We start from the raw sequence: 22,359 nt of genomic DNA on the forward strand, positions 1-22,359 counted from the left end.
TAAAAGTTTTTTTTTTACCGACTTGTGCTATTCTTGTAAACAACACATTTTTAAGTTATCCAAAACAGATTTTTACTTTTACACCAACCCTGTAGCTTATGTGATAAAATTGCCTCAAGGATGTAATTTATTTATTGCTCTTTTTTATCAATTTGTAAAATAAACAATACGAGGAAATTTTTATTGGCTTTTGGTCGTTGATTAAAGTTTGACCAAACAGGAATTATAATAAAACGTGACAAATTATTTTGAATTTCGATCAAGTAATTTTCTTGAGAAATTAAGCAAGTTGCAGTTAAATAATTTAGTTTGACTAAATGAGATCAGAAGTAAGGAATCTAGTCTTGCAAAATATTTTAGGTGAGTACGCTTAGTACTCTATTTAAAAGGATGACTGAAGCTTAGAAGTTATAACCTTAATAAATTATGGCTTGGTTTAAAGCATGTTATCCGTTTTTCTTCCGATAAGATATTGGAAACGAAAAGAGGTTAAATACGCATCTTGATGAGTATCGCATGATAGCAAAGCATATGTTGATGTTGGTGTGATTATTGGGACAGGATGTGTAATTATCCAAACCCCTCACTATACGCCCCTGACATATGAGCGTGTCTCCGTCGAATCCATTTAGCAAATGGACCAGATTACAGTAGAAAACAAATCTAATGATTTGATACCTAAATCTTCAAGATTTGATTGAACTAAATTGAGAATCTCCCCGAATAGCACAAGTCGACTAGTCTATCTAACACTAAGTCAGAATCACACCGACCTAGGTCGGGATTTTGCATCAACAAACTGACTTGTTCTATTCAGGCCCTACATTAATTAACCCAGTGTCTTCCTAAATATATACAGAAGGCCAAGTGACGCCCCAGTCCTTAAGGTAACTACTTCAGACTTTGTGGATGGCAAGTGATCACGAGCAAGACCGAAGAATTTCTGGATTGCATGTGTTGAAAAGGACGATAGAGTCCTTAATATTCCGAACTGGCAGAAGGTTTCGAAAGATACAGTTGTCTGTCGATAAACCAACTACGCGAGCTGGGTCCTCAGGCTCTATATTAATTAACTAAGTGTCTTCCTATTTTCTATTTTCGGAACGAGACAGAAATTCGCAAAATAATTTGCATGTTTTCCAATTTTCACACGCGTTTTTCGTACTTTAAGAACTAAAATAAATTTCTAAACAAAAATATTAAACACTCATTATGTCACGTCCACTCACATCTCTCATCACCTACAAATCCTCATATTTCATAAATACTTTCCTCTCATTTTCAATCATCACTTCCACAGCATGAAAAACTCGTATGAAAATGTCCAAAAGAGAGCGAATAAAAGAAAATACAAGGTTCGTGACGAGAGAACTAAAGAATTTCCGTAAGCCTGTATGTGTGTCAGCACTCGGATTTTCCACAATGACGTATATTTGTATAGGAAGAAAAGATTCTTTTTCGCGCATATTTTTCCTCAACCCACACATTCATATGTCGAAGTTTATTACACTTTTACGATCACTTACGATCACTGTACCTCACTATCTTTACATACTCAGTCGACGCCGCAAAAAAAATACAAAAAAAAATATAAAATAAAGACTTTTATTTAAGTGAAATGAACATTAGGAGTGAAACATTCTAATTAATTATTCAGTCAATTAGGCCATTAAGCAGTGAGCAGTGATTGTCATTCAGTTCAGTTCTTGTGCATCGTCTCGATTTGTCGCTTTAATAAATTATTAAAATATTTCAGTTTTTTTGGCAACAAATTTCGAATTAATAAAAAGTGAAAATTGAATAATTATTAATACCTCAATTAAGTCGCAAAGGAACTAAATTTTATATAAATATGCATCGTGTGCAATTTAAAATTGAGAAGCAACCACCGCCAGTGACAAATGGAAGTACAGAAAATTTGGAGCTGTTTCATGGAATTGGAAATACACTTGGATTTAATATAACTGGCGGATCTGACTTTTCTATGCCGATTACAATTTTTCATGTAAGTTTTTTTCACTTCTTACTCAATCTAGTGCAGTGCTGGTCAACCTTTTTTGTGGTTCGGGACACTTACATACTTCCTTTGGTGGCTGCAAAGGTCAATTGAAATACATGGCCTGTCTGAGTCTTGAATACAATTTCGCGGTATTCTTGAGATTCTTCGTGGGTAAATTAAGGTGTCGTGGCACACAGGTTGTCCGTCACAAGATTTAATCAATTTGTGGTCGACCTTTTTTCGAGTCATGGCACATCTCAGCCTTAGAAAACAATTCGCCGTACATCTGAGATTCTTAATGGCACACATCAGCGTGCCGCAGCACACAGGTTGCCCATCTACAAGATCTAGGACATTGGTACTCAACCTTTTCTGTGTCATGGCACAATCTAGCCTTAAACAACAATTCGTGTCATATTTGAAATTCTTACTGCCACACATCAACGTGCCACACACACAGGTTACCCACCACAAGATCTAGTGCAGTTACATACATTCCACTTCTTCTTCTTCGTCTTCTTACTTATTTTTCTCTGTGACGACGATGTTGTTTTTAGTTTCTTTTTATTTTAATTTTCGAAAATGTCATTAAGTAAATTTTCTTTCCTAATAGTCGCCAAGTTTATACACATAACACACAAGATTGAGTCAGTAGAACCAGAAAAAGATTGTCGGATGCGCTCTAAAATTTATATTTAATTTTCATCAAAATCAGATGATCGTAAACATTTATTTTATTATTTTTTTGGGGGAGTCCACTTCAATTTACTTTTATATCAATTTATTAATGGACATAATAAAAAATTTGAATTTTCGCTCAGATTTTCCTGCAATTTTCTCACTTGAGGCTCTCTTTTTCGTGAAAAACTCATAGGAAAATCATAGGAAGAAGAAAAGGAAATTGAAAAAATAGAGAAGAAAAAAACAAGGAAAAACAATCTCGGTGATTGCAAAATGTGGGTAATGAATTCCTGAGCAATGGCACTAGATTTATTAATGTTTACAGTACACCAACCATGAAATCATTTGCAAAAGAGATTTTTTTTTCGGTCAATTAATTTTGGTCAGACTGGATGTTTGAAGCTAGAAAGCAATCAATTTGAAGTAATTTGAATGTTTATAGAGGGGGATTGATGGGATTGACTGACTAATTAACAAGAAATTCTGGATTGTAGGGAGGATATGGGGTCAGGTTTTGATTCTTTTCTTAATTTTCCTGGTAAAATAGAGAATTTTGTCTAAAAGGGGATTTATTCCAATCTGAGCCCCTCTCCCACTTTGAATACTGCATACAATCATTTAAGAACGTTAAGTAAATGGCATAACAAGGATTATTAAAACCTTGGACAAAATCAAAAATTTAAGTCTCTTCCATACACGGCAGTATAATTAGGAATTGCATCACTTTACATATTGATGAGACAATTGTAGCAATATTGTAATTGACTTTCAAATGACTCTGAAGTGAAGAAGTCACTCTTAAAATGACTGTCAAAGTGAAAAGCTTCTGTGTAATTTGTGGGCTTATTTGCTTTCCCCAATTCTGCACAGTTGCATAGCACAGGATATAGCAATACAATGTATCAAGCCACAATATGTGTGTCTAATTTGTAGGATTTTCGACCTCGTTCTTCCAATTTTTGCTTTATTTTATGAATTTTTTGTGGAATCGAGTTTACTTAATTGGTGTGTGAATGCTTAACATTTGTAGTATTGTCCTACACTAAGCCATACACCACCATGTACTGAACCCTCCTTCTCGTCGTGAGAGACCGTTAATACAAGCCACTGAGCCACTAGGCCACATTAAATTGGCTGTGTTGACTTAACAATCTGCAAGCTTTAATTACACATCTAAAAAACTCAAAGTAAAGCTCTATAGTGCTGTAAGATTGATGATAGTCTCACAAATGACGCCAAAAATCAGATTTTAATAAATTTCTTTTAACATCAACATTTCTAATCCCAGATCCACCAAAAAAGTCACAAAAAATTCAGATTACTCAACTACAAAATATATCTGTGTCATTTACAAAAAGCCATGCCTTTAAAACCATCAAACATTTCCATTTCTATTTCCATTTAATAATTTTTATATTTTAATTCGCACATCTGCTTTGAGAAAAAGTTTACTTTATGATCACTTCCACATGGCTGCTGTTCATCAAAGAATCATCAAAAAATGAGAATTATGAATAAGCTGTAAACGTGAATCATATCGTAAAAGTCAACAGATTTATTTTGTCTTGTATGATGTCGGAAATGATAAATAACAAACTTTGTCAAAACTTAATATTTTAGTATTTTTTCGTAAGAATTCTTGTGAAATATTGCCTCTTTTGTGCTTCGTGTCACTTGCATCATTGACGAGAATTTTGACATAAATTGTGATAAATTTTGAAATTTTTCAGCCTCGATTTTTAATTAACTTTTTTTATGACAAATTTTTAATAATTTCACAATGACATTAATTGCTATTTTAAGCCATTAAGCACTCTTACTCACCGAAATTTCAATGCTAAACTCAGCTGTAGAATCCCCAAAAAGCACAGCAAGAACAACTTGAATTTTTTACCACGAATTTCTCTGACTATTTCCATCTTGAATGTCTAAAATCGTCAACAGTACTGATAATATTCCCCAAAAATATTTCTTCATTCATCTGGAATTTCCAATGAACTTCATTCTTTTGTCTTAATATTAATGCAGGAGAAAGCATAGTAGAAGTATGGTCACTAATAGCTGAATTAAGCGCATTTGTCTAGCAAAGAGTCTATAAATTTTGAGAGTCTTTATAACTTCAAATTGATAGAGAGTCAAACATATTCATGAATAGACCCGAGGACCACAAGTCAGTTAATTGATCCAAAATCCGACATTACGCCAGCGTAACTCTTGCACCATGTCAAAACCTGGCATGATTCAGACACCATGCCAGACTTTAGCGTGACGTAGACACTATACTAGACCCTTACGTGACTCAGGCACAAATCCAGATCCTTGCTTAACTCAAACACCATGTCAAAGCCTAGTGTAGGATATTTTTATCGATTAACCAATTTGTGCTGACTAAAATAAATGATTAAAGAGTAATATGGTCTATTGGCCAATTCAGGAGAGACCGAGTAGAACAGACTACGATTAGTTGAGCTTATGGGAAGTTACCCAAAACCCAGTCAGGATACAATGACTAAAAGCCCGGCCTAAGGTTAGACAAAATGACAGATTAGACACCATGCCAGAGTTTGGTACCAGATTTTCGATCTATTAACCGATTTGTGCTATTCAAGAGAACAAAATATCATTATAGAGGCGGATTTTCTGGGATGCGCAAGATCCAGACAGGCAAATTTTACCATACATTGATTAAATAGAAAATCGTAAAATGATCTAAAGACCGAAAATTAAGAAGAACATAGAATGGCAATTTTGGCCAGAATTTTCAAACCGTGATTAGTTGAATTTCTTTTATCAAAATGAAAATTTGTTTATAAAATTGTAAGTTTTTGACTGGATTTTCCTACACTAAATTGAAAAAGTCGCTTAAATGGAATTTACCTAAAATTAACCAAAACAAATTTTCATATATAATAAAAATTCACTTGGATGCATTTTCAACTGCGGCAAAAAAAGATCTGTAGTTTTTTTTGCCTCTTACCAAATCGATGAAAATATTAATGGCTGATAAAATTTTTAAAAAATATTAATATGAAAAAATATAATAAATAGGAAATTCATTTTATAAAGATTTGACAAGATCAAGTATTTGGGGTACCCCAAATCTTTACAAAATACTTCAAATCCCAAATGCTTGGGTAGATCGACACCCCTAGTGTCATTTGGGGCTGGATTTTAGAACATTTGTATGAACTCAAATGTCAAGTTCAAAACGATCGTTCGGCTATTAATCATTGCAGAATTCTTCATTCTGGGTAGGTCCAGACAGACTATCAGACATAAAAATTCAAATAGACAGACTGTAGAATGAAAAAATGATGAGTACAGCAGACTATATGACAATAATGTTCAGATGTACAAACTGTTGACACAACCAACCTCCAATTCTAACAAAAATTTGATATAAAAAGTCAAATGAAAGTCTCATCACTGACTCATTTAATTCTCAATTCCATGTATCACAAAGAAATAAATATAAAAAGACTCATAACTGCTCAAAACAAGATATTAATAATACTTTGAGTGAAATCACTGTATTTTTATATTCAAAGCTTATAAGCTGCTGAAACAATTAATGGAGATGAGAAGAATAAACAGTTATTTTTAAGCAGCAAAAAACACAAAAAAAAACTTGTATCAATGTGAGAACATCTCGTGACTCTTTTTTTTTACTTCTTCTAAGTTGATGTCATTGACAATTGCTGACTATCGTCTCCATGACTTTATCATTCACTCAAAATCAATTTTTCTAATTGGCAAATGCAAAAAATGCAGACATTTGATAGTCGATTGATTAAGTTGAGGACTTTTTATGTTTTGTGATTTTCATGCTTGACGGCAATGTTAATAGACTCATTTGAAATTGAAATCAGTTGAACTGCTTGAGATTTAAGTGATTTTAGATAAATATGGTGATTTTTGGATTGAATATTCATGTGATTATTACGAGTTTCATTGAATGTTTATTGGAGTGAGGGACTTTGATGGATAAGAGTTGAGAGAAGGTTGAAGAATTTGTTGATTTTGTTTGAAATTGCAGCATAAAATTGAATTTTCTGACAATTGTCGGCAAATAGCCCAATGAACGGTTTCTTGGGTACATTAAAGTATTCCTTCGAACAGAAAATCTATGCGAGAATTTTGAACCTGAACTTAATTAGTTCGATGCAAAAAAAATTGCGATCTAAGACCATATCTTGATATTTCCTAAAACTAGCTTTATTAATGATATTAAGCAATTACAATTGGATTTGACTAAAAGGATAGCAAAAAGAGCACAATTGAGAAATATGTCCAATTTTGCAATGAATTAGACACAAAAATTCATAAAATTTGTATAGAAACCGGCACATAATTCTTAAATTCAAACATGGACTCCCAGTACCCCAGCTACTCTTCTATATCCACTTCTTGTGACATTTTATTGATCCAAAAATATCCACTAAATTGAAATTTTCATTAGTCAATCTTAATTCTATCTTTAATTAATTTCCTTATTTTGTAACTGACAGTTCTCTAAATATAAATCCATCAGAACAACAACAACAACATTTCCTCACTCCACATCAAAAATAAATCTAATTATTTTAATAGCTCGAATGAAAATTTTAATTAATTTAAGAACATTCTAAAATTAATAATAATCATCAAGTCTCCCCAATTAGAAAGTAAGCAAATGAAGAGAAGCAAAATCGTGTCATCATTAAGCGAAAGTGATTGATGTCAACGAGTTTGCCAGATTTTCATCTTCTTCATTATGTGATTATAAATATCGTGACCGCTTTGCAATATATATACTTTATTTTGTTGCTTAATGTTTACATATTTGACGGTAGAATAAGATTGAGATTATGACACATGTCTACTTGCTTTTTTCCCGATATCAAAGTGAATTGCGGTGAGATGATTTCATTCACAAGATTTTTTTTTTTATTTTGTGTTTGCGCATCAATTGAGCATTTTATTTGTAGATGATGTGATGATGACTTGGTGAATTTGTAGGGTGACTATTGAGTTGTTGTTGACAATTTTGAATTGTGTACCAAATCAGAAACTTCATTTTAATTTATTATATTCACATTTGATAAAACTTTTGTTACAATATTGAACTTAAAGAATTGGGAAATTGTTGAAAATTTGAATTATTTTTATAAGGTTGCTCGAATGAGACAAGTTGATTAATCGAACTGAGATCCAGTAACAGTACGGTGTGACTTTGGCTTGATGTCGGATTTAAGTCGAACCCTGCCTGTCATACCAGCCTGAGCCAGTATTTTTGATCGATTTAAGCTATTTAAGTTGATTCTTACGTTCATAACATGCTAGTTGGGCACACAATGATTGAATTAATGACAATTTCACATTAACCTATAGTGAATTCTTGTGACAAAAATTACATAAATAATTTAAAATGAAATTTGTGATTTGGTACAAAATTCAAAATTGTGAACTCTTTATCAGAAGTAGTTTATCGTCATAGTAGGTCCAATTCCTGAAATCACCCGCTGTATAAAATGTGAAAAATCCTGATCTAAGCCTCTGTTACTCTAGCCTGGGTCCAGATCACCTCAGAATTGTCTCAGAATAGATCACATCAATCTGGGATTCAATTTCAATCTCAGCATGTGAGACATTGTGTTTTGAGAAAACCTACCGGAAATTCACAAATCGGTTAGTCGATCAAAAATCTGATTCTAGATCGATGTGACTCTGCCTTGGTGCAGAATTTAGTTTAAATCTGGTATCATACGAAAGTCACCACTTGGTGCCGGATTTTGGATTCATTACTTACTTACTGGAATCATGCTCTGACTTGGAGCCTAATTCATTACAAAAGGCCTTTCATCTGAATCAATTGCTCTATTGCTCTGGATCCTTTAACCGACTACAATTCGAGTTACTTTTGAGCAATATTCATGCTTAAATAATTCAGTAAACATCCAAATTTCTGTCAAAAACTCATTTTTTGCACCTAAAATCCCCCTCAATCTGCTTTCATTAAGAAAAACTTAACGTCGTAAAATAAAATACACAAAGGAAGAAAATATAAATAATAGGCACATCAATGATCACGATGATGATGACTTTTACGTGTATACACATATTCCCGGCATCTCTGACTACTCATTTTCTTGTTTTCCCATTATTTCTCTCACAAATTGGAAGAAAAAATCTTTTTTTTTTTCGCTAAACAAGTGAAAAATTTTTATATTTTTTTCTTACAAAAAATATAATTTTTCTGCTTGTGTAAAATAAAATATCAGTCGTATTTTCATTATTTCCCTGAACAAAAGCTCCTTCCAATATTTCGAAAGAGCCAAAAAAAAAAAATATATTTTTTGTTGATTACGTGCGATAAAGCTACAAAATGAGTTCAATACCATTCTACAAGAAGTCAGCACCGCCACCAAAGGGTAACTTTGACTGGCCACCAAAGAGAATCGAAAGACCGATTAAAGTTGCACGACAAGCACCTCCACCTCCAGCTGAAGAGGAGGAAAGACAAAGAAATCAAAAAATTTAATAACAAAAATTAATTTTCAATTTTTTTTCAGGTCAAAGAAGGCAGCAGAGCTGAAAATGCAGGATTAAAACTTGGCGATTCCATCGTAACAATTAATAATGTAGACACAAACAATATGACATTGCAGGAAGCTAATAATGTCCTTGAACAAGCGGCCCAACAAGACGTTAAATTGGGTGTCATCAAGTGAGTATTTGTGGATTATTTTTAAGTCTTCTTCGTCTCTGTCTTTCTATTATCGTCATTTCATCTATCCTAATGCTTGATATAAATTTGTAAAAAAGATTTTTTTTTTGTTTTATATTTGTGAAAATGTAACAACAAAGAAAGAGACGATTGAGAATTCAGAGCGAGTTCAATAGGGCGGAAGGGGGGGATTGTGTGGGAGTGATGAAGCTAGATGAAGATAGTTAGTTGGGAATTTTGGCATTTTGTTGAGAATTTGAATAATTAAGATTAGTAGTTAAGATCCCCAGTAGACAGAGAAGTCAGTAGATAGTTTTAAGCAAGATTATAGGAAAGATAACTTCATAAAGACTAGTGTATACAGCTCACACCGTTTAATCGCGATCGCATGGCAAATGTTTGAGGAGTCAGGCTGATTGTAGTTACTAAGGCATGGTTAAGCTTCTTGGCTGGTTATCCTGCTTACATACTAAGTGTTAGTTCAATCGGCTGTGTTTAGATGAATCTGCTGGCTTACTGACTTTTCAAGTTGAACAATCAATCTGTTGATCGTGAATCTAGTTAAAAACTTGCCCGAATGGACAAAAATATGTTAGAACTAGTCATCAACTGGACATTATTTTGCCATTAACTAGCTATAACTTAATTTTGTCTACTCGGTTTGGCATCTGGCAGAGAAAAAAGTAAAGTTTATGAATTTATTGCATATAAACGCGCAGCTATGGACCTTAAGGTCTGAAAAGCTAATGTTTATTTTTATGGATTTATCAGTCACAACGTATGCCACTCGGGCTTGTTGACTGTCTAGTAATTTGATTGCTTAGTCGTCCATTTGTCAGTTTAAATGGTATACTGATTGATGAGTTGCTGATCGTCAGTTGTTTGCTAACCTCCAAATCAGCTTAGATTGTATTTGAAAAGTCGACATTGAAATCTGCACAGCTGTCCATAGAGCTATACTGTTTGTTTTCTGATCTACCCTAGCGCCAAAATGGCAAGATTTTTGGACGATATTGCCAGAATTCGAAAAATTTTTATTTTTGCCAGACTTTGCAATATTTTCCATCATTGAAAATCCTTAACTGCACGACAATGCAAGAAAACAGCTATAAATCGATTTTTTTATCGGTCCGATTTTTCAAGATTTTGCCAGACAAAATAACTTGATCAACTTGATACAAGTTATGGACGATTTTTGCCATTTTGAAAGATATTGCAAGATTTTTTCTTAAAAAATTTTAAAAATTATATTTTTGTTCTCTTTTTTTCTCTTTTATATACTTCACAAGCGTTTGAATCTTTTTAAAACCTTTTATACTCGTCCGATTTTTGCCAGATTATGCCAGATTTGTCTTGGGATTCGAACCGTGGATCGCTTGATTTGAAAATTGTTTGATGTCCTACACTTAACCGCTGAGCTACCGATATCTGAAATTATATAACTTTTTATATGGCAAAAGACATATTTAAGTTACTAATGAAATTCAAGTATGAAGTATAGTTATATTTTAAATATAACTTTTGAATTAAATTTATGTTGTACTTATTTACCTTTTTAATTTTCTAAAATAATTAGTTTAAATGTGTTTTATTCACATCGTATTCACATGTGAATGTATTGAACTTGATTAGATTTAGAAGTTAGTTTTTTACGAATGAAAAATTAGCAATAAGTTGTAATAAGTTTATTTTTTAATTCAACATCATAATCGATGCATTGCGATGAAATTGATTCCCTAAAGTGATCTTATAATCAAATCATTTTGGATTTATAATCAAAAAAATTTAGTAACGAGAACCGAAATCTATACTTTAGTTAACCTAGTAACACAAGTGTCCATAATCTGGTAAAAATCAGATATAAATTATAAGATTTTCTAAAAATTCAAAAAAAAAATCCAAAAAATATCTGGCAAAATCGTTCAAGAATCTTTCAATTTCGGTCCGATATTCTGATTGATTTTTGCAAGATCTTGCTGATCGTCAGTTGTTTGCTAACCTCCGAATCAGCTTAGATTTTATGTGAAAAGTCGACATTGAATTCTGTGTATGCACAGCTGTTCATAGAGCTATACTGTTTGTTTTCTGATCTATAATACTAAATCATGAATAAGCATTTTCCGAAAGTAGTTTGTAATAATATAAAGGCCAGATAATAGTGTCCCTAGCCCGTCATGACTCTAACTTTGAGTATGATTTTGTCATGTCCGCTTCCAAAAATAGAGCCACGCTATTCTGAGGACATACAATAATTTTCCGACTTTTCAATACCATGTGCCTTACAGATAACCAAAGATCACCCAAAAAATCCAAACATTCTCATCTCTGGCAACCTCTAAATGCCAGAAGTCCGAAACCAGAAGTAAATCAAATAAAAATTTTCCTCATCACTTAAAAAAATCATAAGGAAGGTCAAGAAAGTGCAATAATCTTTAAATCATTTGACGTCATTTCTAAAGTAATTCCACAAACATCTCTAAATTCTCACTTTTCAATCTTTTTGTTTTCTTCTCGCTCGTACTTAACTGTGGGTGTCTATTTTTATCCCATAGGAAATACACAAATTTATCTATTTTACATAGATGTTGGACAATGCCACCACTTGTTCACTCAACTCTCTTTTGTGTGTGAAAAACTATGCGATAGAAAGCGATCAAGGTTTGGTCTAGAAATTCAATAAGAATTTTATTGGGGTAAATGGGATTTTAATTTGTAGAATTTAAAATTGTATGAAGGTTTACGTGGACATGATTTATGATCAGATGATCTCAAAACATCTGTAGTTTGGTTGGATTTGTTTACTATAAATTGTGGATTTGCTTTGTGAATTTTATTATGTTGTAGATTTGCAGTTTGGTGAGAGGAATTTGTAGAGTAAATATTTACATTAATTTGGGACGTTTTGAAGTCGATTTGTTGTGAATTTTAGGATTTTTTGGGGTAATGGGGGTAGTCAGGGGATTTGAGAGGTTGATTTGAGTTTCAGGTGAATTTTGGGCTGCTTGTCAATTGACTTACTGATATTGAAAGTTTTCTGTTGTTTTTGAGTTTCAGGTGACTTTTGGGTTGCTTGTCAGATGACTTACAGGTATTGAGAGTTGTTTGGGGATTTGGGAGGTTGATGTGACTTTCAGGCGACTCTAGGGATGCTTATCAATTGACTAACTGGTTAAGAGGATTGCCTGGGAATTTGGGTAGTTGATATGAGTTTCAGGCGACTCTTGGGTTGCTTGTTGATTGAGTAACTGGCTTAGTGGAAGGCTTGAGACCCAAGCATCACAACATAGTCGGTGGAATACTAATCTCTAACAGACAATGAGCATACTCACCTACCTGAGTGTGTTTATGAGTCAGTCAATCGATACACTTGACCATGCTCAATTTTGTGATTGTACTCTTGAGCATACTCCTTGTCGGGTCAGGAATTATGTCCCCAAAATCACAAAATTGCCCATTATTCTTACAATACGATCATTGTATCCCAAAAATACAAACAAAATTCACAAAAATATTCGAAATCGATGCCAAAAAAAATTCAATATTATCACCAAAATACTCTAAATCATCCCAAATTGTCACATTCAACAACTTACTCAATCTCCTTCTTCTATTCTCATTTTAGATTCGATGAAGTCGACGAAGCAAATCCAGAAAAGAAGCTCACAATTCATGAAATATTATTGAAAGGTAAAAAGGGTAACAAGCTGCCCTTTGAAGATGAACTTATGCCTCCACGTGGTAAATTATTTCTTATGACTAACTCATCCCAAAATATTGTCAATCTTTCATGTCAATTTTATCTTATTTTTATGTCCAAAAATCAAATTTTTTATCTGTTGTGCTGTAAAAAAAATGTTTTTTTCTGTGAAATTGTGCAGAAGCGTTTATTGAGAAAGCAGAGAAAAAGTCATGGCATCCAATCGTATGGCCACATCCAGAACGATGTGTACCGGAAATGGTCTCAACTCAAAAGGTCTGGTGAAATTTTTTATTTCTTTTATTAAATTAATTGATTTATGATGGTTAATGACTTCGATAAATTGTCTTTTGGGTATATTTTTTTATGGCCCACATAGTTTGTGATTTCCTTCCTTTGTGGAGACTTTTTATTTGTGAAGATTTATGTGGTATTTTTTCTTTGTGAATTTTTTGGAATCGGTTGATTGTTTTGTCAATTTTGTGGTATTTTTTATTGATTGTGTGGGGTTTATGATGGGTAAAAGTGGATCGTTGGAGTTTAATTGGACTGCATTTGTCAAATGATTGCAAAATTATGAAGGTAGTCTAGTTAAACGTTATGGATTTGTTGACAATTGAGTCAATTTCCTTATTTTGAGGAACAGACAATGGATATACTCACTTAAACGAGGATGATCATGAGTATATTCAATCATTATGATTGAGCAAGTCCAATTTTGTAAGCATACTCATGAACATGCTCCTTGTCTGTTCGAGGAGCTAACAAGCGGTCTATTTGCCTGTCAGTGTATGGCCAGTCAGAGTGTAGCAAATAGACAGCTTTTAAGTTTCGTTGTGGTTTTTCTGTTACATGAAATAAAGGAACATAGCTTCAATCCAAGTCTTTTTTCCGACCTCTAAAGACATTAAACAGCCAGAAATCCACTTGTGCTTACTTACTTCGCTGGTCATACAGATCAACAGTGATCTGTCCAGTGCTTCTTACCTTTTGTTTCTTTCTTTGTACAAGTTGCATTTCAAAATGATCGGTTGTAAACCTTACCATCTCTAATCTGATTATGGGGATGTTATCCTTCATATTAGGTGATTTAGATCAGAGTTGGCAGGACTTCAATGTGGAGGCGCCTTCACCTTTTCTTTGAGATTTGACTCCATAGTGGTGCCTTTTTCGACTTTAGGATTCGGGACTCCCAAAGTCATGTGAACTCTGGTTTAGATAGTCTATTATTCATTTAACGTACTTAGCTTGGACACCAGCAGGGTACTTAGCGGTATCAGGGGATACCACGAGTAGGTGTACAATTGAAATTTGGTCAGCTTCAAAGTCAGACTTCGGCTTCCCAGTTCTTCAACTGTGATCCGTGGATTCTTTCAGATGACGTTTAAAGCTAGCTCTATCGCTGACTTTTGTGTGTCATCCTTACAGGCAAAGAGACTGCTTTTAGATACCGAAGCAGTATTTTTGTACCACGAAAGTAAGCTCTTTGCCATTTTGAGTCCAGTTTGAGTTCCAACGCCAAAAGTCCACTCAATCTCTAGCATTCCCACAAAAAAACACACTCTAAATTCCCAAAGAATAAGAATCATCCAAATGACAAATGTACTTCCCGCCAAGAAGTGTTGAAAAAAAATGTATCCACATTTAGACACAAAATGACAAATATTTTTTGAAAAATGAATTTCAAAACAATTTCTCGCGTATCTAAAAGAAGAAAAGAATTTAAAATGAAAATGAGCGTAAAATTAGTTTCGGTTTTTTGAACACACAGAAGCGATTACATGGCAAGAAAGACACAAGAATAAGAAGTACAAATTATTATTAAATGTTTTGTGTCGCTCGTTCTTGTGCCATTAAAAGTCAATTGAAGTAAAATAATTTATAATCTACATTCAATGTTAATTGCGACAATTTTTTGTGTAGGGGGGTAAGGGAATTGGAATGCTGAATTAAAGAACTATAAGACAATAATCGAAGCGATAAGTTTTTTATGCAAGGCCAACAACTTACACAAGAGTCAAAAAAATTAATTAATAAAATATTTTTATTTCCTCCAATTCTACTTTCATGTTATTTTTGTTCATGTCTCCCACTACCTCGTACCTGTTTAATGTATCCAACTGTATAACAGGAATTGCCACATAAAAGAATCATCAGAAATTTGCGACGACTTTTAACAGACATTGCTGATAAGCCAATTGAACGCGAGAAACATATCGAAAATTTACTTCTCATTCTCCCACGTGGCAGTGCTGATCCATTAAAAGTCATACGACCAAAACCAGAGAAGAAGGAAGGTGAAGAAGATGATGAAGAAGTTGGTGAGGAGGTTGTTGAGGAAAAGGTAAAAGAGGAGGTGGGCAGTGAGGCAGAAGAAGATGGAGAGGAAGTATCGGAGGAATGAATGAAAATGTAGAGTGTCCATGTTGTGTGGAACTGTTGACATTGTATATCGATAACCCATAAAATGTATTTAATATTATTCTGATGAGAAAATTAAAATTGAAATGTAAATTTATGTATGTCCTGTTGTCCAATGAATTGGCGATAAATAAGTTGGAATTGATTGTCAAGGGATGGGCACTTTTTGGGATTTTTGAGATTTTTAAGAATTTGGAATTTGAAATACTTTTGAAATTTGAAATTCTTTTAAAGTTTGAAATTCTTTTAAATTCTTTTAAAAATTTGAAAATCTTAAAATTTGAAAATCTTTTAAAATTTGAATTTCATTTGAATTTTGAAATTCTTTTGAATTTTGAAATTCTTTTGAAATTTGAAATTCTTTAAAATTTGAAATTCTTTTAAATTTTGAAACACTTTTAAATTTTGAAATTCTTTTGAATTTTGAAAATCTTTTAAATTTTTAAATTCTTAAAATTTTAAAATTATTTTAAATTTTAAAATTCTTTTAAGTTTTGAATTCTTTTAAAATTTGAAATTCTTTCAAATTTTTAAATTCTTTCAAAGTTTTAAAATTCTTATAATTTTTTAAATTTTAATATTTTCACTCCCTGCCAATTAAATTCCTCCTATCCTCCAGTAAACACATTTTAATTATCGCCAATATTTGCCACTTTTTTGTGCAAAAATCTCACCACAGCAGCCAAAATACGTTGGTCAACGTGGTACGGTGGACATTAAAAATTGCACAAAATTATTATTGTATTTCGTTTCTGTTACAAAATTAGCATACAATGGAAATGCTGATGACTTTTAAAAAAAAAATCAATAAAATTAAAAAATTATCGCTTTAATTATTTTTAAGGCAAATTGAATTGTTTTTTGGTGTCGTTTTTTTCTGCAATGTCCAATTGTTTGTTCATTAATTAGTGCCTTGTTGTGTTGTCCATTTAATTAGTGATGCCCAGTTTGTAGCTATTTGCGAAATTAAAATTAACAAACTTTTTGGAATGTCTGTCAATGGATGAATTTTAAATTAATTGTGATAACTGGTCGTCTAGTATTTGACAGATCAGGAATGTCAGTTGTAGACTTAGCCATGTTTAATTTATAGTAACAAGGAAATTAGAATGTGATTGAGAATTGCTAAACTGAGTTGTACGTGCAAATATGTCAATTTATCAATTCCTAATTTGCATTGAGAATTCTGAAAGAAATCGTTAATATTCTGTGAATTTCACAATTGATGTTATTTATATATTTGTAAAATTTGCAGGTTCATGCATTTATCACTTTGCTGTTTCCTGTTGAATATCTGTCAATGTTAATTTGAAGTATTTTATTAACTTGTTTGCTTTTTTTGTTGAATTGAGACTTATTTAAATAAATTTATATTGACTGCGGAAAGCATTCCCGAGCGATATAGATTAGGAGGAGGTATCCATGGTGTCATATGGATTCCAAACTACTTTCAGCTACCAAATGACTGCCATATGATGATTTGTGTCACACGGCATTATTTGGCAGTATGTATAACGTAAAATTGCAATATCATCATCTAAAGACAAGGGATTTCCTTGCATAAATTAGCTTTAGAGGCTGATATATTGTAGAAAGTGGGATAATCAGCCATAATCGAAAATCCATTGTTTTCATTGGTCTTAGGTGTAGAATATGATTTTACTACTGGTTTACACATTTATTACAAAAAGGTTTTGAGATTTTTAGAGATTGTGAAACGGCCTGATTTTATCGGTCGACCAAAAACGGTGGCAGATAAAAATGCTGGGCATTTATATTTTTAAAATTTTGGCCGATAAAAAACGCCGAGCGATAAAAAACAATGGCCGATGAAATCAATGAACGACAACTCTGCTTGTCATTCAATCGATCAAAGATCTGGCATCACGTCAGCATGACTCAGATTTGGTGCCAAATTCAGTTTACTTACTTACTTACTTCGCTGATCGTACAGATCAATTGTGATCCATGACCTCCTACAAAAGTCACCTGAAACTGGTTCTATCGCCAAATTCGGTTGAATCGCCATCATGCCAGAGTTCCGCAGGTCTGGGGCTGAATTTTTGATTGATTAACTAATTCGTACTGTTCGTAGTTCATGCTCATTGTCTGTTAGGGACTCTAGAAGTAGGTTATTATCTAAAAACACCAGATGATGTAGATGTATCCCTAAATTTATATGAAATATCCCCAATATTCTTCAGTTTTCAAACCTAGAATAAGAATTAGAATCAAAAATCAAAACTCAGCATTAATTATAAGCAAGTCTAGACCATCCACCCATAGCAACAGGTGCATAAATTCAGAAAATTGTTCCATGATTGTCTCAGACTCTACAATCATTGCAATTTTTCAGTACCTTCAAAAAACTATACAATTACTTTAAGCCATTACTTTTACTATCCTCATCATAAGCATATAAATTGATCGTCCCCATTATTACCTTCACTAGTCTACTTTATCATCAATTTTTTGGGTCAATTGCCTGCAAAAAAGATCACAGTAATTAGCCATTTTTGCTGTGAATAATTGCATAATTTCCAATTTATTGCATCACTCTTATTGAGATCCTCCAATCATTAATCGATGAATTTGCAGCCACAACTCATCAGAAATTGCACGAATCATTTAAAGATTGTACATGAATTCAGTCATTAACTCATATTTATTATTCAGTGATCAATTTATCATAAATTGTGTCTCATGTAAACAAAAAATTAATAATATTAAACCATGTAATTGTCCCTCGAGGTTACAAAATGTAAATAATGTATTTTACTAGCTGGGTACAATGAACAATTTGTACCTTAATATTGTTCATTAATTAATAACCCTTGAAGTATATTGCTGATTTGTCTTTTTTTTTTTCTTTTTTAATTCTGTTCGTTTCGTCTCTCTGTAAATTGTTAACTATCGGTAATTTATTGCACATCCAAAAATGTCCATTCACTTCCCTCTCACTTAACAATTCACACGTTTTATTGGTTTTTGCTTGTAGGCTTGGAAACTTGTTGAGACGTTTTGAGGAGTTTTGTTCATGAATTTTATGTTTTTAATTAAGAAATTAAATTTTTAAGGGATATCTAGACTGTCTTTAAGGCAGTAATGGACAATCTTTTTTAAGTCACTGTACACTATGGTGGTAATCGAACACGATAGTCGGTTCATGGCATATATAAAAATTCACACAACTGTGCCTTGGTAAAAAGGTTGCTCATCACTGATCTAAGGTATGACTTAAGAGTTTCGCTGTATTTAGGCCACAGTTAGGATTTTTGAATAAAAATATCCTAGCAAATTGAAGAATTTTGTCCAAATAAGGGAGAGAGGTTGATTAAAAAGTTCCCCTTGCTACGCCCATGGTGGGTCCTATCCTAAGGTTCATCATCGTTAATAGACTCTTTTAAGGTTGATAATATTCAAATAAACCAACACCTGTAAAGTTACCCTAAGGCAGTGGTTGAAAATCGTTCATTTTTCACAACACATAATGACAAGCCTCTAAAGAAACCACACAAGACATAAGGTCCATTAAGAATTGTACTGTATCCCCCCAGTATCCACAGTAACTATGAATGCCTATTATATTTGTGATAGCTCTGGTTGCAGATAGCAGTTTACAAGCTATTAACGATTTCGGTTACTATAGGATGTTCCTATAGTATGACTTAAAAAAAGTCAGAGAATGTACCCTAAATGGATAGTACAGCCATGAGTATGTCGAGGGGCCCCTAATCTGGGTCAAACCTTGAATGCACCCAATAATATACCAGACAGCTCACACAAGTATCCAAGCCTGCATTTTACCTTATTTTATTTTTTATCACTCCATATTTATTTTCTTTCATTCATTTATAATTTTAAATTTCATTTCCATCCTCTTTTCTTCTTTCTTTCAATTTTTAAATTCTCATAATATTCAACTCACATTTCTCATACATTAAAAAAATCACACAAATCCAAAAAAACACAATGAATTATTCAGGTTCACTAAATGTCGAACTGACAATCAAAGCAATGCAACGTCAACTTTTACAAATCGCTGATCGAATTCCCGATGATATTCTCTTGACATTACTTAAATGTTTCGCTCAAATTTTGACACGCGAGCCAGAGCCATCGACACAAGTGTGCGGACCATTTATTCGAGCGTTTACAAAACTTCGTGACGATGGTGTTGAGAAGCAATTTCAAGCGATTATCGAAGAGGATGAAGATCAATTTAAAGATGACAAAAATGCTCAACAAAATGATGGTGATCAGGAATGTACATTCAATTATAAAATTGGTAATGTTGTTACGCAAGAGGTTATATTTTCGATGGGCGATGCAAATGTCAATGGAGATGGTACGATGAATGAGAATGGACAGTCTAGTCACGACGATTATCATGGTATGCCAATTTTAGTGGAACCAGATGTAGAAATGAAGCTTGAACAAGAAGAAGAAAGTAAAATTAGTGAAGAAAATAAAATTAATGAAGAGCAAATTGAGGAGAAATTTGAGGAAATTTCTAAGGAAGCAGAATCATCACCTGCTGAAATTCCTGTCAATCCTGAAGAACCAAAAGACAGCAATGAACAAGAACCAACGAATGACACAACTGATGACTCAGAAAAACCACAAATCGATGAACAACCAATTGAACAAGAACCAGAACAACAGCAAGAACAACCACAAGTAGAAGAAGAACAACCACAACCAGAAGTAAAAGAAGAACGTCCAGTCATACCAATGGAAAAAGTGACCCTCGATGATATTCAACGTGAAATCCATGAAATGCAAATGTTTTTATTCAATAAGGGCATCGCACCGGAAATAAAAAATAACATGATAACTCGCAATGGAATTGTCAAAAAGCCAAAGAAACCTGACGATGCCTACAAAGTTGATGTCTGCATAAACCTCAACAAGAATAAGTCAGGTGAAAAAAAATCCAAATCCAAAGAAATTTTGTCAAATTATTTAAAAGATGGAAAGGATGCAAAGGCTGAAAAGGAGAATCAAAAGGCACGACGACACATTTTTGATCCATCAGTGCCAAACACACCTGAGGATTTCATGAAAGAAAAGTCAGTTACTGAGAAGATTAAGAAGCAGAAGCAGAATATTAAGCATCTTGATGTCTCGTGGCAGAAGTTGTGTGACAGTCAGAGGAAGGTTTATAGGTGAGTTATGATGATGATTACTGGATATTATGGTATAGGGTGGTATGGAATGAATCTGTGGTTAGTTAAGGTAATACAAGGTATATCCATATGAGAGAGAAATTGATTAACTAAGATGAAAATTGGTACGATTTGCTTCAAAAGGTTTAGAAATACTGAATTATGGGACAAAAGCTTTAACTGTCCAACAGAGTTGGTAGGAATCCATTGTGGAGACACTTCTAGTTCCGAACAGCACAAAGAGTTCATTAGAGCATTGCTATGCCGCTGAATAATCGATAAGACGCGATTCAACCCTGATGAGACCATTACGACTGATTTTGACTCAATTTTACAGTGAAAAGTGTAGTTCATCGCATTGTGCAGCTCCAGATTGAGTCTACAAAGCTAGAGTCCGGCCTCCCAAAGTCCTGCCAACTATACTGTCCAATGTGATTAACCTCAATATCCATACCACACGAACAAACCTTTTTCAAACATTTTAATGCCTTAATTAACCTCAAAATCTAATTAGCAATAATCATATCTATTAAATTTTAATACCTTCGATACCAAAAAACCATGCAAAATATCCAATAACTACCTATTGTCTCTAAAACTCAATTCTCTATTTCCCAGACACTCAAACTTTAAATCACCAAATGCTGATAAGGAAAACGGACAAACAATCGGTTGAAAAAATTAAATAAAATTATTCTACAAACTAACCCAACAAATATGGATGTGGCGTTGCTGGATAATTTGAATAGAGCTCACAATAGTGCTGTGCCGTGCCATAAATTAATTTCTAGATTAACATTTTTTTTTACATAATTTATTTGATATTGATGATTCGTGTGGAAAATGAGAGATTTCAATAAAAAACAAAATCATTTAAAATAAATAAATTAAGTTTTTGTGACTGTTTTGTTTTTGAATGCTTTTTAAATGCTTGTTGAGCGCATGCTGGAGATGTTGATATGTAAATTAAGGTGAGTTAAGGAAGTTGATTGGAAAATAAGCGCTGTTTTTGGAACAAAGTGACGATCTGCTAGATTTTATGTAGCTTAAATAACGAAAACTATCTTGAAAATGCTCGGAAATGAAGGGATATTACTTACTTACTTACTTTTTTGGCTGGGGCGCACCAGGGCCCATTGTCGCGTGTAGGGAATGTCTGAAGACAGCTATGTCCTTCGAAACCTCCTGCCAGTTCGGGGAAAGGGATATTTAGCTATTCCCAAAAACAGAGCTCAAAGTCGACTCGGAATTTGTATAGAATAGTCGACTTCGAGCTCTACCTAAAAAGAGGATGCTTAACGTTCAAAAGCACAGTTTTCGAAAAACCTGAATAGCTCTATGGCGTCTAATTTCTATCTTCGATATGAAAATGGACAACACTAAGCCATCACATAGCCACCAAAGCACTCTCAAGTCTCGCCATCAACGTAGTGACATTGCGATATTTCATTGACTAAATTGTGATGCAAGGAAAGGCTGAATTTACGAGTTTGCAAATCTACTTGCCAGTATATACCAATAGAGCTCCGAAGTAGCACAATGTGGTCACCAGGTCGTTGCTATGTCACCTCGTTGACTGCTGGACATGAAGATGCCCTAACGACTACATGACACCTAATTTTGACCAGCTTATAAAGCATAAATAGTTCTGTTGGATATTGCGATGAACATCAAAATAATCAATTAA

The 22,359-nt window shown here is 33.3% G+C and overlaps 2 protein-coding genes across 4 annotated transcripts; both read left to right on the forward strand.

The window, feature by feature from the left end:
* Nucleotides 1-1,606: 1,606 nt before the first annotated feature.
* On the forward strand, nucleotides 1,607-15,605 carry LOC139087536 (PDZ and LIM domain protein 7-like). Of its 2 annotated transcripts, none has more exons than XM_070636369.1 (5): nucleotides 1,607-2,005; nucleotides 9,232-9,386; nucleotides 13,009-13,124; nucleotides 13,265-13,359; nucleotides 15,215-15,605. In XM_070636369.1, the coding sequence occupies exons 1-5, from the start codon at nucleotides 1,853-1,855 to the stop codon at nucleotides 15,485-15,487; spliced, it is 792 nt and encodes a 263-aa protein (XP_070492470.1). In that variant the 5' UTR covers nucleotides 1,607-1,852; the 3' UTR covers nucleotides 15,488-15,605. The 2 variants fall into 2 exon arrangements, with proteins under 2 accessions (XP_070492470.1, XP_070492471.1); XM_070636370.1 differs by lacking the exon at nucleotides 1,607-2,005 and adding an exon at nucleotides 8,929-9,171 and having other exon boundaries at nucleotides 9,230-9,386.
* Nucleotides 15,606-15,963: 358 nt separating this feature from the next.
* On the forward strand, nucleotides 15,964-21,559 carry LOC139087537 (probable serine/threonine-protein kinase kinX). 2 transcript variants are annotated; one of them, XM_070636372.1, is made up of 3 exons: nucleotides 15,964-19,852; nucleotides 19,913-20,672; nucleotides 21,291-21,559. In XM_070636372.1, the coding sequence occupies exons 1-3, from the start codon at nucleotides 19,477-19,479 to the stop codon at nucleotides 21,346-21,348; spliced, it is 1,194 nt and encodes a 397-aa protein (XP_070492473.1). In that variant the 5' UTR covers nucleotides 15,964-19,476; the 3' UTR covers nucleotides 21,349-21,559. The 2 variants fall into 2 exon arrangements, with proteins under 2 accessions (XP_070492473.1, XP_070492472.1); XM_070636371.1 differs by having other exon boundaries at nucleotides 15,964-20,672.
* The last annotated feature ends 800 nt before the right edge of the window (nucleotides 21,560-22,359 follow it).

Source organism: Chironomus tepperi, unplaced genomic scaffold (assembly GCF_022539635.2).
Source record: "Chironomus tepperi strain 1889 unplaced genomic scaffold, CSIRO-AGI_Ctep_v1 contig_127, whole genome shotgun sequence".
NCBI lineage: Eukaryota > Metazoa > Arthropoda > Insecta > Diptera > Chironomidae > Chironomus > Chironomus tepperi.

Coding starts and splice junctions, on each gene's coding strand:
- LOC139087536 (XM_070636369.1), top strand. CDS start 1,853: ATGCATCGTGTGCAATTTAAAATTGAGAAGCAACCACCGCCAGTGACA. Junction 2,006..9,231: donor TGCCGATTACAATTTTTCAT/GTAAGTTTTTTT, acceptor ATTTTTTTTCAG/GTCAAAGAAGGCAGCAGAGC. Junction 9,387..13,008: donor GTTAAATTGGGTGTCATCAA/GTGAGTATTTGT, acceptor TTCTCATTTTAG/ATTCGATGAAGTCGACGAAG.
- LOC139087537 (XM_070636371.1), top strand. CDS start 19,477: ATGAATTATTCAGGTTCACTAAATGTCGAACTGACAATCAAAGCAATG. Junction 20,673..21,290: donor AGTCAGAGGAAGGTTTATAG/GTGAGTTATGAT, acceptor TCTATTTCCCAG/ACACTCAAACTTTAAATCAC.